Raw genomic sequence first — 15,316 nt, 5'->3', positions numbered from 1 at the left:
CCGTTTGAAAAGTACAAGAAAGCAGAAAGGGGAAGGAATAGCAAAGGAATTTTGTAAAAACTATGGCCACTGCAAAGGACTATCCAGCCTTGTTCCGTAAATTTACATGCAGTAAATTGTAAATCATAAGTTACGAAACAGATACGAGACTGAAGGACTCACAAGAAAGGCTTGAAACAGAGGACTATCGTGCGGAGCCGAAGATACATCCCCTCCAGCACTACCTAGACGGGATGGAGGAGGAGAGATTAAGGAAAGCATTGAAATCACCAAACGAGACGTAAATAAACTCTCGGAGGATGAAGCACACGGCTCTGGTCGTGCCTTGCCCTTCGTGCTCAGAGGGTGTAGAGGAACTAGACTGACAACTCGAGATGCTTTTCAGCGACTCTTCTACATGAATTTAGTCCCGAGCAAATGGGAGAGTTAGCAAGTGTCATGCTTACATCTAAACGAAGCCACATCGTGAGGGACATTATAATTTCACGGGGATGTCATCGTGTGTCACTCATCTTCCGGATTTTTGTGAGACACTGAGCATTTCACAGAGATAAAAGGACGCGTAGACAGATGGTGCATGTCAGGGGTGCCTTTCCAAACTGGGTAAAAACAATCGATTCTGTTCCACAGAGTTCATTCCTGGGGCCGCTGCGCTGCTTCTCTCGATTTAATGAAAAACCACTTAGCAGCGTCGAGTAGCACCCGTGTTTGCATACTATGCCACAACTAGGAGAGAAATACAAGAGTATTGAGGCTTGCGACAGCTTCAGAGAGAGAGAGAGAGAGAGAGTACATAAGGTTGACAAGATTCAGTCCAGCAAAATAAAAAACCTCGAAGAGATATCACAGTGAAATGAGGCCTTACTATAACTACCATCTTGCGAGGAAAGCCACAGGACGATAAAGGGAGAATATATCGGTCCTGCCGATTTTAATAATGAACAAGAGGTAATTATGATTATAGCACACTAATGACTTTGATGAGGACATGGTACAGTTATCCGAAATAGGGAAGGACCAGTCACCCCCGAAGATGGCAAGAAATTAAGCAAGAAAAGTCAGAGAAAATGTGATAAGATACTCTACAAATATCATTCAAGATGACCAGTGAGGCAATCAAAGTGCAGCAGCGAATAGAGGAGCACCAAAGAATAAAGGGACTACATGACAGTAAAGAAAGGTTGGCTGCCCTGTGAGTGCTAACCACCTCCCCTCTGCACAAATAATTATACCTCCCCCGGCTTCTCTCTCGCACACAGACACATTAGGTTGTCGAGGCGGTAGTGTATACAGTCGTGATGACTGAAGGCCTGGCCGCGCCTGCGCTCTGGACCGTGACTTGGGGGGGGGGGGGGGGGGGGCGTTCTGCGTCCACACGGTGACGTCACCAGGTCCTCCCAGACCGACCTTGTCCTCTTGTTTACTGTCTGCGTCACCGCCGCCGCCCGGAGGTTCACCCTAAACACCCATCCGTCTCACTTCTTCCCCCCCGCCCTCTTGTCGAAGTAAGATGGGGGGAAAGAAGTACCAGAGGTCTTTGCAACAAGTGGTAAAAGACTCCCAACTACTGTTGCGTGCGCTGCCCTAAGGTCGTGTGGTGTATGAAGTACAGAAGAGAACGGAAATGAGAATGAAAATGAAAAAGAATCATACAATTTTTCGCGCATGGTGTAGGAGTAGACAAAGGGATCTTAGACTCCATTTGCTTACCCTTAACGTCGTCCAGTAGCAGGAGAATTTGAGTGAACTTTGAACACTGGCTTCGAGTTCCTTCGACAAGAGCGATCTTCCATGGCATTCTTTTGATAAGTGATCTTCCACACTATTACCATCGGCATGCTACCCATCCAGCTCGTGCCCTTTAGATTGCGTATCTGGACAGACTGAAAGTGACGTACCGTCGGCGTCTCGTAAGTGAAATCACCTCTTTTTTTTTATGTCTATTATTTTCAGCGGTTGTCTTCGTCGCCATCTTTCAACAAAGCCTTTATGGCCCAACCGTGGCTTTTCCAAATGGCGGAACGGAACCGGTACGAGGTTTTTTGTCGGATTGAGTAACGCCGTGTCGTCCCCTGCCATGCATGGAGTATCCCCGGGAACAAACGACAAATTAGCGGGGCCTGGGTACGAAAAATAATGCCTGGCCAGAGTACCTGAAGTGAATGACTAATCAGAGAAATACATAAATTTTTCCTTTCTGGTTTTGAAGAATAGAATTAGGTGAGAATGAAATTATCTTTACAAGTTTATGCTGGCATGAAAATTATAGATATATAGATCGAAGGAACTCTTAGGGCAAGAAATAAGTATACCGAATATATATATATATATATATATATATATATGTGTGTGTGTGTGTGTGTGTGTGTGTGTGTGTGTGTGTAGTTGTAGGGAGGAGTTGGCGAGTGTGCGCGAACGAGTTCTCACGAGTTTGTATTTTTTGCTTTTGTGATGAATTATGAGACATTTTGAAGAATCCTTAACAAGGTTATGCGCTCATAATGTATTGGTTGGTTTGCTTTAATTTCAGTTTGTTGAATTTTATGGGACGTTAAGAGCAGGGGTTTTCTGTTTTCCAGCCTCGTGCAGGGGTTCGATCCCCAGACCTGCCGTCAGGTTCTGGCGACGAGGGTGTAATTAGGGCCTCTTGCATCCCCTATCAGCCACGTACACTAGGCAATTTCACGGTAATTACTAGTTCCTCTAATGTATTACTATATACAGCTTAGGACGAGTCTCGTGCTGTTCTGCCAGATGAAATTATAATTAGATTCAACCCTTGATTCTTCTGTTAATAATTGGATTCAACACTTGATTCTTCTGTTATCACCTTTTCTCCCTCTCTCGTTAGCTCGAGTACTGACAGCGAAACAAATCAACGATAATGCATTTCCATCATGCTGCGGTATCATTAATTTCTAGCGTCAGATTGTAAAGGTTTTTATACAACGTAATGGCGTATTGTCTGGGTGTAAAGTTAACGAGACGATTTTATACATATATAGGATAATTCTTCGTCGTATTAGTGACCTTTTTATGCGTTCAAGATACTAACTTCAGCAGAATTTTTCGGTATTAGCGATATGTTTCATAGGTTGTATCGGTTTGAAGCTACGTACTGCAAGTGACACAATCAGATTCATGGGCAGAGAACCTGGATCCACCCGTATTTGGCACACCTCGAAGTGAGTTCGATGTTTTTAACTTGCCACGGTAGAGGACCGTTTAATACTTTCGTTATCTGGGGAAACTACCCATTGAAGTATTGTACATTCATCACCCCACGTAAGTGACATCTTGTCTCGCATGTTATCATGATTTCTGGCATTGTGCAACGGGCGCTTGATAGTACTTATACGTGTTCCGAAACCTAATTGGTTTCTCATGAGGGTCAGAACCTCTCGAGATTACTAATATATACGAGCAGATCGTGCTCAAGTATCGTGCAACCATTTTGCTCACGGGGTGAATCGATCCCACTATATAAAAGGCTCGGAACACTTCGTAATAATCAGTTTACCTTACTGCCCTTGAGAGAGATGTTCGTTCTCTGGTTCGAGAAGCTGGTTGATGTATCACGGGGAGTGGTGGGTTGACACCAGACGCTGGTGGCGGCAGAGGGACGAGGAATGAAACTGGTGTTATCATAACCTTGGTCAACGTCTACTGTAACGCTAAAGCATATTAGGTTGGCAATTCTACTCCAGCTTCAGTTTAAAAGTAGTAATCTTATACAGGGCTTGTAGTCTCCGGTATACCACGTTTTAATGGCGAACTTGGCAGGTTTGGGCGGTGTAAACTCTCGTGTGGCAACGGTCACTGCCCATCATGGGCTTACATTACCAGCAGTAAATACTACGTGCAAGAAATCCGATGTATACTGAGAGGAGGGTCGAAGGATATCCTAAATGAGATCATGTTTACTCTCGTTTCCTGCCGCGGAAGACACCAGTCAATGACTAAAACATATCAGAATATTACTCATGAGATGGATATAGATTACTTAGCTCATGGCGTAGGAGAGGCCAGTTAAGCAGGCTGTGGCTTATGCATTTCAGATGCCTTTGCTCTCTGTGTCGGTAAACATATGAATAAAAAACGTATGCAGGAGTGTACTTTGCATGTGAATACGTGCGACTAACAATATCATCCGAGGTTTGTGTGTGTGTCCTGAGTGATACGGTTCTTTGTGGACACATTCTACCCGTGCCTTATCTTTTTTCGTGCTTTTTTTTTGTGGCATCCACTCCAAAAATTGTTTTATGGACAAATGGAACAGCACTTGATGAGCCTTACTGATCTTTGAAGCTTTAAGTCCCGAGGTTTTTTTTTTTTTCTTAGTTTAGGCGCTGTCAATTGCACATTTAGTCCTGACTCAGTTTATTGAAGATATGGTCATATAACTGTCTGTTGGAGAATTATGCCTTAGATCTTATCAACTAAAGCGATTCGTTTATACGATGTGATGCATGTAATGAAGATCCAGTCTTTGTACTGCATCATCTTAGGATTTTGTTTTCAGAATATCTTCTGAAGCGTGTCTTCAGAAACGCATCTGCTGAAGATTCGGTCTTCAGCCTCTGTCAGCTGAAGACTTGGTGCTTACAATTTCTACTGACGATAGTTGCAAGGTATTTTTTTTTTTTTTTTTCTGATATCCTCTGCAGTTATGCTGAATAATTAGACTTACGCTGAACACTTAACCTTTAGACTGTTAAATGTTTGGGTAAGATCCTGACTTCGACACTTCTTTGAAGTTTGTCTACTGGCTCTGTTTACTGTAGAATTAGCCATTGAGAGCGCCATCTGCGTTGGTCGCCAGAGTACATTGTTGACAGGAACACATAGGGTAGTATGGTACAAGGTCTTAGTAACAGTGGCGGTTGGTGACGCATGCGCGTCCGTTCCCTTGCAGTGTTGCCAGCCACCGCTTATACCCCCCCGGGACAGTAAATCACCCAAATTAAGTTGTTGCAGCGCCAACTTCTGTGACTAGACAGGGCAATTTTGTTTCACTTTTTCTCTCTCACTTGCAGTGGGAATGTCATGCTTTGTGGTTGCAAGCGAGTCAGCGAAATTATTATCGAGGACATGCTGGCATCTTAATACTCCTTACAGTGTCTGCCTACCGTTTCAGCTTGTCTTAATTTAAATTTCATCATATATTTATCATAATAATTAAAGCCTGACATGCAGCAGTCATAATGATCTACCATTATGGAAATATTTGAATTTCATTTTCTTGAAACTGCGGACAAAAACGGTGTCATTTCTTAGCTTGGAGATGACATAGTTTGGTTTTGGAGTCTCTCCCTCTTCCCATTATTATTATCATTATTATTATACTTTAGGACCCCTTTTATGGGTCTCCAGCATCGAGACTGCACTCCGCGCAGCAGTAGTAAAATGATGGACTTTTGGAGTGAGCAGTTCCTTGACGAAGCAGTACTTCTGGCCTTGCTCGCGCTGTAAACACTTTCAGGTTGAGTCCGGTAACAGGAACCCCATATACGTACGTATTCGATACTGCCTTATATTATCCTCCACTCTCAAAATGTGAGCATATGTGCATACGGAAAGAGAGTTCTGTGCACAAGAGACATTATTTGTTCTTTCTTTTCTTCTTTCAAACTATTCGCCATTTCCCGCGTTAGCGAGGTAGCGTTAAGAACAGAGAACTGAGCCTTTGAGGGAATATCCTCACCTGGCCCCCTTCTCTGTTCCTTCTTTTGGAAAAATAAAAAAAAAAAATAATGAGAGGGGAGTATTTCCAGCCCCCCGCTCCCTCCCCTTTTAGTCGCCTTCTACGACACGCAGGGAATACGTGGGAAGTATTCTTTCTCCCCTATCCCTTATCTTGTCCAATTCTTATTTTGTTATTATTGACGGTTTCCTCCGTTTCAAGTTGTATTTTCTAATCATTAGTTTCTCCCCTGCCGTATAGTACCGTTCCGTGCTGAGTAAAATCCATTAAAAAAACATAAATTTACTAATCGTGCATCAGCACGTCCCTTCTCTCGTTGTCGGCAGCTTTACCGATGTTACCTTCTTCATTAGCCAAGTTCCCCTCGTGAGATAAAATTTTAGTTGCCCACCGTCGGACCATACGATAAAATTTATGTATCCGCTGGTGGCGTCTGCAGGCAAGTGATGATGTATGGTCTAATTAGGTCTGATACAACCTGTACATAATTTTCATTACGTTGCACTCAAGAACGTGAAGGACAGTGTTGCATACTTTATACGTGCACTACACCTCTTAACAAGGTTTTCTTGTGACATGTTGAATACTATTGTATCCCTTTAGTTCCTCAGACACATAGAGGCCATTACTGTTTCCTTGTTAAAATATCTTATCATAAATTGATGTTAACTCTTCCCGTCTTATTATCACTGAATATACAGTGGGTCAGAATTTCATGGACCAATACCTCATTCTTCCTGTCATCTTTCTTAAAAATGGGCACGTCACTTGCTGTCTCCCCATTCCTGGAAACCAGTTCCTCATCCATCGAATTCTAAACAGTTCGAGTTTGGTCAGTTGGGCAATTTTGCACGTTGAGCGAGATATTATTGAGGATATTCACCTTATACGACTGCAGATAAGCTTATTTATACTAAGAAACGAGATCTGTCTCCCGCATCCCATCTAATTAGCGCTGGTGGGAATGTGGCCTCACTTGGATATATTTAGGGAATCAACCCCTGACGTATTTCCTTTGTTTCAGCGTGTCCATTCCCCAAGACCGGTATATTGCACAGGAACTTCAGTAGTACTTAAAAAAGTTTGACATAACTTCAGTAGTACTTAAAGAAGTTTAACGTAACTTCAGTAGTGCTTAAAGAGGTTTGACGTGGTATTTTGAAGAATGCTTGTAGAGCCCTAACCTTCGTTTAATCAACAGTCTGTTCGTCTCTGTTTTCTGCAAGTGTTGCGATTGCATGTGTACGTTTCAGAAGACTTGTCTTCAGCAGTTTGCTCAGGCCATTACTCCTCAAAGGACTTATTTGTTTATTGATTGTATATTCCAAGAAATATAAGGCATACATGATGATGTATCTTTCGCTCCTGTTTCAATAATATTAGCATTTTTTTTTTTTTTTAGTAATTTTGGTATTCGAAATAAGTTATTTTGTACAGTCAAAGACTTTTGAACATTTTCTAGCTTTGCAATTTCGCCATCCTCGCTGGGCGTTTGTGGAACGATGATGCGTCAGTGAAGACGACAACAAGTGCCTTCCAAGGACCGTCACCAGCCCGTGCTGTTCTCGCGTGAAGGGTTCGCAGCGTCCAGCCCACCGCCATCGTTCTTACTGACGTTGTGACTGGCTTGTTGTGTCCACCGAGGATGAGATCATCTGACATGATCCTTCTACTGGATCTTTATGCTCTTCTTTCGCATCAAAAGCGAGGCTGTCTTGTGTTTTGCGCGCGGTTTTTCGTTTTCATTAGTTCATTCTTTCAGTTGCGTTGAAATTGCTGATATGTGACTTAGTTTTTTGTTTCCTTGTCCTCAGCGATGTCTGGTAAGCGTATTAGGGAAATCAAAGGTGCAAGTACAGTACCATGATGCTCTGGAATTGGCGCCACTGATCCCTGATATTGTCTGGGAATGTTTGTTGGTTCTGAAACCGAGCAGCCATGTACTTTTTCCTTTCAGTGTTGCCCACAGCCTCCATTCTGTGGATTAAGACGTCATAGTTGAAACTGTCAAAGCCTCTCGCGGGAAATTTTACAAGTGACGTCACTGTAATACTTGGCATTGCATTTATCATCTTGGCGTATTGAAGCAGGATCGTGGCGTTCTAGGTACGTGTTGTCTAGGGTTATATATATATATATATATATATATATATATATATATATATATATATATATGACTGTACTGCATGTTACTTCCGTGCATTCTTTCAGATATCTTCGTATTATAAGTTGTTATCTTCCTATACATTACTGGAACTACGTTGCTTCTTCCCTTGTGGAGTGGAGCATTATCAGTGGCCTCCACACCATCCGGAATATTACGAACGTCCATCCCTTTACTTACTAAATAGGTTCGTGAAGGCTCAAGGGAGTAATTTGTTACATTTTATGTGTGGATGGAGCTCAAGGTGACGCCTCCTTTCCTCACCAGCCAAGCAGGTCGACCTTAAACGAACGCAGGCATTTCGACCCAGTCATACGCTAGACATGAAACTTCTGCAAGATGGTTTTGTTATGACCGCAACAAAATCCTAAAGCCACGCTCATGTCAATGTCTCCCGATGAGTTTTCTAAATACATTCCAGGAATTGATTTCACGCTGTTGTCATATATGCCATGGAATCTTGATATTGAGGACGTTGCCTGAACATGAAAGTATATTTCTAGTTATATGATTTACAAAAAAAAAAAAAGGCATATATTTACATACGCCAGACACCGTAAAGAGCGAGTGGTGATGATGATTCCCTTGGAAGAGCCGGAGTCGAGAGCCACCCAGAGCTGGCTGGCTGGCTGGCTCGGTCCCAGACATTGCTGGAGGAAGATGACGGCGCTACAAGAAAGACAAGAGGTAATGAGAAAATTGCGGAACAGTTTCTAATGACATGGTATTCAGCGCCAAATTTAGACGAGGAGAGGCGTAATTGGGTCACGTATTTCTTACCTTAGTCATTCCTCGGGGGTGTGGATGTATTACCCAGCTTACTGTGCGCTTGCGTCTTCCCAGTTTAATGTAACATTTTTAAGTTTCAGGGAATGTCCGGTGTTGTAGATGGTAGTGGGGAAGGTAAGGACAGAGTAATGTATTAGGTGGGACTATGTCATGATAAATGGTCGAAAACAGATAAAGAATTTGGGTCGTAGTTACCGTTTCTGGCTTAACAGGTGGTCAGTAAAGTGCAAGAGTCAGTTTAGATAGAGTAAAAGAACATGATCCAAGTAGAATTGGCACCAGACGGTAGGGAGAGTATGAGAGATTTTCCAGGGAGGAGTGACAAGGAGCAGGTGTGTTGAAATAAAGGCAGGAGTTTATGGCAAGTCTCTGAAGGTAGTGTGGTAGTGTGGTGCAACATTAGATTCGCAGTGTTACAGAGGGAAGACGAAGAAGGGACGTGTCATAAAGACTTCAAGTTTCACAGAGGAGTGAAGGCAGATGAAGATTTTCTCCGAGTTATAGGGAGGTTGGCAAAAAGGATAATGAAGAAAGAATTCTTGATGCGGAACGAGATGGGTATAGAGATACCGGAAGGGCAGGTAGAGTTTCACTTGTGATGGGAGATAGGCGAGGTATAAGAAATAAGTCTGGAGGAGAGCAGAGAGCAGTGCAGAAGTGGGCATGGCCACGCAGACATACACAGGGGAGGGAGGAAATTCCTGATGCATTGGTGGGTATGTCTGGTGGGAGGAGAGGGGCATTAGGCTGCACCTCCTGACGACTCATATGAAGGTTACAGCGACATGAAGATTAAAATTCTTATTATAGAAGTAATCTGGCACATAGAGGTCAGTGAAGGCTTAAAGCGCCAAATATTTAGCGTTAATAGTAAATGATGAAAAGCGAAATCCATCTCCATCAGCTGGCAAAAGTTGTTCCAGTGTAAGGGACAAGTGTGATAATCTGTGTATGTTGAATAATGTAGGCTAGTGACTGACAACGTCCAGCCAGTAACTTACCAACAGCAAAGCAGAAGGAAATTGGTGGGAGAAAAAATTTGATTTTGCTTTGTTGTTGCCCTTTGATCTTGGGTAGCGCCCAACATTGTCATCAATCGTTCGGGACTTCTTAATATATCAAGAACGGAAACAAACGGCCCCCTAGTGTATTTGAGATTATTATTAAAGATTCGTCTGGCCTCAGTCAGCCATGGGCCCCTTGGTTTTTGGAGGAGCCACATCGGGCTCTCTTCTCCAGCCAGGCTGGAGAGAGGGTACATCGACCCTGGGGGGCCGGCAGAGCCGTGGTCTGGACAGCCCGGCAGGCCAGAGGAACAATGGTGCAGCTCGGGGTCCAGACGAAGGTGTGGAGGTACACACCACCAATCCATAAGACACGTAAGGGTAAAGGTTTGGGTAAGGTGTCTCCTTACGTACCTCGTCAGCTTTCTTTTTTTTTTCTGGGGGGGCGGGGTGAAAGTCTGAAATACAGACCATAGAATCCAATATACAAAAAAAAAAGAAAAAAATAGTATTTTCTTTCCCTCCCCTGAGCCTTCGTGAACTTTTGTCGAAAAGGGGATCGGCTATCGTAGTATCTCGGATGGTCTGGAGGCCACTGACAATGCTCCCACCCCACAATGGAAGAAGCAAAGTAGTTCCTAAAATGTATAAGCGGCCAGGAGGAGGAGGAGGGGGCAGCCATTCAAGACCGTCCTAAAAGTGCGGTTCAAGATACGGAATATCGCACGGTATTATGTGACGCGATGAGGGTATAAGATTATCCGGGGAATACCAGCATTTTGGGGGAGAGATTTTCGCTCTTTCTGTTGTGGCGGGAGAGGGGAGGCCCGGTCAACGTGGCCAACAACGTGACCCATTCTCCCTGAATCTCTCTCTCTCTCTCTCTCTCTCTCTCTCTCTCTCTCTCTCTCTCCCTGTGGCTTCCTGCCAAACATAATATGAAGCCGCCCACTCATCTGGCTATAACATTTGCTCCCCAAGGCCTTCAGTTTCATAACTGTTTATCTTCTAGTATACTAAACGCAAACTCTCTTGTCATTATTTAAACGTTGGTTACTTTATATCGAGTGAAAAAACCTTTCCTAGGAATAAATTTTCCGTTTGGTTTGTGTACCAAATATATATATATATATATATATATATATATATATATATATATATATATATATATTATATATATGCAGACAAGATGTTCAACACAGGCACTCCAGGCTACTGAAGTTACATAATTAACAGACGCCATTACCTATCCAGTTACAGGAACCTCCGGGTTGTGATTAGTGACGCTGGCTCTGGATTAGATCAGCAGACCCGGGTTCGAATCCCGGTCTGGGGGGGGGGAGGAGGGCCGGGTCACAGCCATCCTTCTCTGTTTGGTCGATGCACGGGGACCTGGCGTAAGGTGGAATATACCAACTTATCTCCTTTGGAATAAGGAGCTCTCTGACGTGACTGTAGTCCTAAACAGCCTCGCCAAAGGTGAATTTTCACTCGCAGTGCAGCCTCATGCAGACCGAGTTAAGCAACACCTATATATATATATATATATATATATATATATATATATATATATATATATATTCATACATGATTAACAGCAGTTGACATAAGTAGCTCATTCGTAATAAACAGAATTTATATGTATAATAAACACACACACATATATATATATATATATATATATATATATATATATATAGTATATATAGTATATACTTTAGGTGTGAAACTATCCCTCAGAAACTCTAGTTTCTCGTTTTACAAACATTGTTGAATCACGGCTTTTCAATACTTGTTTAGAATAATTCTTAGCGTAGCAAACCTTTCTCCGCCCGCGCATTTGGTCCCCGATGACCGAGAGAGCAAACAGTCTGCGGGCTCAACACACCCTTCAGTCGTATGGGATTCCTCGCCAGTAAGAAGACAGAATTCACATGCTCCCAATTTGCAGGTGTCCGAAGCTCATGCATATATAGTTACAGCAGAGTAGTTGTTACTGTTGCAGGTTATACGGTTTAGTCAAACCCTTGAACTAAGGCCAGCACCGCCTGTAAAGACTGAGGAGGCGTCTCCATTCTGTGGGTCAGGTTTCATGCACGGTCGTAAATGGTGTTGTGATGTCTTGATCGTGCCACTACAACAGTGGACCGTAAGATGACGTCTGAGGACGAAGGTCACACTCCAGTGTTTCCGCCATCTCTATGTGAAGGATCCTAATCTAATGTTAGCATTTAGTTACTGCCAAGGACCGTTGGTGACAAAAAAAAAAAAAAAAAAAAAAATTGAAACTTACTATCCGCCGATTCCTGGCCACAGAATAGAAAGACTTAGGAATACATGTTACGGTGCCAGAGTGCCTGACGCCGGGCATGCAGAAGGGGTCAACACTTACCCTCCTGGAGGCGGATGCCGCTTGCCATCATACCCGGAGAATCCATCGGGCTTGGCTACAGCCACCGCCACTAACAACACCCCTAGCAATACCCTCACCATCCATGCCATCTTTGCTCCGACCCTAACTACTGTTGTGTCATATGTCACTATGAGAGAGAGGCACTGTCACTGTTATACGAGAACGGGTGCGCGCGGGGAGTGACTGGGGGCAGCAGGAGCGGCCGGTGGATGCTGCACGTTCGGCGGCCGCAGCGAGTATGAGGCTCGAGTGGCGTCTTCGCGCCAGCCACCCAGCTCTACCCGCTTCCCCGTCTGACCGCCCACCCACTTCACTCCCACACTTACACCCACCAGTCATGGTCAACCTCGGTAACAACAAGCACGAGTTCTTGGGGGAAGCCGTCGCCCCCAAAAGGAATCTCCAGATGGGGATAAGAACCAGTAGGACTGGGTTGACGGCGTCACGGGAGGAGAGACAGCACCGACCAAGTGGTGCTCAGAAGGGGAAGAAGGTGCCAGGAGCTCTCCTTGCACCGTGCCAGGGACGAGGCCGACCCTGCGCGCGTGTGCATGACCACAAAGCCATCCAGACTTTTTACTGCGGTTCTGGAAGTGGCCAGAACTGTTTACGACGACGTCTGATCCATCTCCCTTACGTCTTTTCATGAAGGATTTTCTTCAGCCTCCAAAATTGCAACGTAGCCTTTAGATGAAAATCATACCCGGAGGCTCTCGCCTAATCCTTGGCTTATCCAACGTCAGCTGTTCATCTGGTTATACTTAAAGTATTAAGTGAGTGTAAGTAACAGTATGCAGCGGTGGCGCGTGTGCGTGAAGGCGCCATAATGCAGGTTGTGGTAGTAGGAGGAGGGATGGGGTGGGTGTGTGGGCGCCAACACTCCAGCCCGTGATAGAGGCCAGGCCAGGTAGGGTCGGAGCTCAAGTCCCGACAGCCAACAGACCTCCCCACACTCTCTACCTCATTACGCACCTATTGTGACCATACGGCCTCGCCTCCACAGTTCCATAGCCCGCCCAACGGTCGAACTCGACCCTTTTTTTCCTCCTCTCTCTCCCCTCCGAAGTGTTTTGTATACAGCCACTTCGAGAACTTGTTTATAGAGGAGGGAATCTCAGACAAACAGCGGGAGACGCTTAATGTAAAGCAGTTCTGGGTCCAGCATAGGCGTCCCAGATGAAGTCAGACAAAACAGGGGACTTTGTTGAGCCAACTAATGATCCCCAACATAATCGCGAAATTATTATTCATAATGATAATATATGCACCCCCATCTAAATGCCTTGCAGCTGAGACAACCGTATTAAAAGCATATTATCACTCCTGAAAGCATTTTCCCTTGATCATCTGGACCACCATGTGCATTGGCCTCCAGCCGCCCAAGCTTGTGCAGTCATGACGTCAGGGCGACCATTAGCGATGACCGGTCGGCTGGAGAATGCGTGTTTGGCGCCGCACAGGCAGGCACCAGGCCGCTGGCATCCCCGTTAGTGGCGTTAGGCAACACGGTGAAAGGTGGGCCGCTCATGGTTGATGTGACTGATGGCGCCATTATGCTACAGGAATCCCGCCGCGACGCGCACTTCATTATCAGGCAGGAATGTGGGTCTGCGATGCTCTATATGGTGCCCCGCGCTAACACCCTCGCTCTCTGAGGTCGCATGCTGAGACACAGCACCACAAGCCTCACCATTAGCCTTCAGTCCCAAAAAGAATCTTCAAGTTCCTTTCTATATGATTATTTTCGAAGGTGTACACAGGAAGGTCCGAATGATAACCTGCTCCCGCTTTCGGGAGGCATAGATTTTAAGCTCGTTCATCCGTTCCCTCGTGAGTTCTGAACCTGGTGTGTGATAAGCCCCAACCCCGTCATTGGTAATGCTGTCATACATGTGCCAGGCGTTTCGGGCACACGCTTTTGAGACAGGTCATGTTGGAGGGGCTGCAAGGATGTTAGTATAGGACACCTTCCACGCCATAGGAAATGTTCTAAGTTACAGAAAATACGCCAGGTAGCCGGTTAACCTTCACGTATATTAGGTCAAGAGGTCACATGCCAAGGTTTAGGTTTACCTTCAGGGTCATATGTTAGGCTAGGGTAGCAAGCCGGAACATGGGATCCCATGTATCAAGTTAAACGGCACTTGCCACGTATCAGGTCGAAAATGTCCAAATTGTAAGGTCAAAAAGGGTTACATGTGATATGTGTTACATATTAGTTGTCTCTTTGCGGGGTCACGGATGAGATCGTGCTCCACCTCCGAGGTCAACAGAGGTCACACAACTGGAAGACCAACGTCCTTGGTTGAGCTTTGGAGGTTAGTGAGTTTGGCACAAGTTCGAGACACAGTTCTCATAGTTTCTTGGATTTCTTCAGATCCTTTTGAGGATGACGGTACGACCCTTGAACGTGACGCTACGACCCATGAACGTGACGGTACGACCCTTGAACATGACGGGACGACACTTGAATGCAACGGCACGACACCTTAGACATCAGTCCTGGCCTTTGACCCATGAGATGCTACGTCGTTTAAAGACACATCCGAACCTTTTCGGTCTAACTGCTGTTCTACTCCTAAAACGCATGTTAGCTCCTTAGTCATGATTTAATTCATCGCTGATTGAAGTTGTCGTGATATACGTTGTCTTCCTCGTATTCGTTTTCGTGATATGACAGGTCAACAGGCGTTTCATTGTTCTATTCAACGACGGACACTCCAGGTTTTCAACGCATGTTTGCCATCACTTCACACCAGACGCAGAAGGCCAAGTGGACGCAGTTGATAAGGACAATAGAGTATTTAGTAACTGCCGGATGCTCCCAGGACTGGCGGATGTTGATGGGGGTCCTCAGTTGTTACTTTATAGTGGACTCAGGACTGCTGACATTGAAGCACTCCTCCTTAAAGTAGAAGTACCTCTTCAAACCCGTCCGTTCATCAGGTTCCTTCCTCGGGCGGTTTGCAGCTCGCTCTCTCTCTCTCTCTCTCTCTCTCTCTCTCTCTCTCTCTCTCTCTCTCTCTCTCCTCTCTCTCTCTCTCTCACCAGTCCCTCCATCAAGCATTTGTCCATCAAGAGGTCGTTTCATAAGGGAGTCCCTATTTCAGGCAGTTGCCTATTTGAGAAGTTCATCTCTCAAGCAATTCCTCTTTTAGAGTGTTCATCATTTAGATCCTCTTCAGAGACTTTCTTATTCAGGTTGTCCGCTGGAGCATCCTCTCCTTTAGACAATCACCCTC

The 15,316-nt window shown here is 44.8% G+C and overlaps 1 protein-coding gene and 1 long non-coding RNA gene across 2 annotated transcripts in view; one reads left to right on the top strand and one right to left on the bottom strand.

The window, feature by feature from the left end:
* Window positions 1-12,325, bottom strand: part of LOC139746792 (fibrillin-1-like) — a 172,569-nt gene extending 160,244 nt beyond the window's left edge. Inside the window, exon 1 of the mRNA XM_071658344.1 lies at window positions 12,054-12,325. Coding sequence (XP_071514445.1) covers window positions 12,054-12,163 — 110 coding nt within the window. The 5' untranslated portion in view covers window positions 12,164-12,325. The remainder of the gene's footprint in view (window positions 1-12,053) is intronic.
* Window positions 1-15,316, top strand: part of LOC139746793 (uncharacterized) — a 42,576-nt gene that overhangs the window by 14,997 nt on the left and 12,263 nt on the right. The window lies entirely within an intron of this gene.

This window comes from Panulirus ornatus, chromosome 66 (assembly GCF_036320965.1).
Source record: "Panulirus ornatus isolate Po-2019 chromosome 66, ASM3632096v1, whole genome shotgun sequence".
NCBI classification, from domain to species: domain Eukaryota; kingdom Metazoa; phylum Arthropoda; class Malacostraca; order Decapoda; family Palinuridae; genus Panulirus; species Panulirus ornatus.
This window is presented reverse-complemented; position numbering and strand designations above follow the sequence as displayed.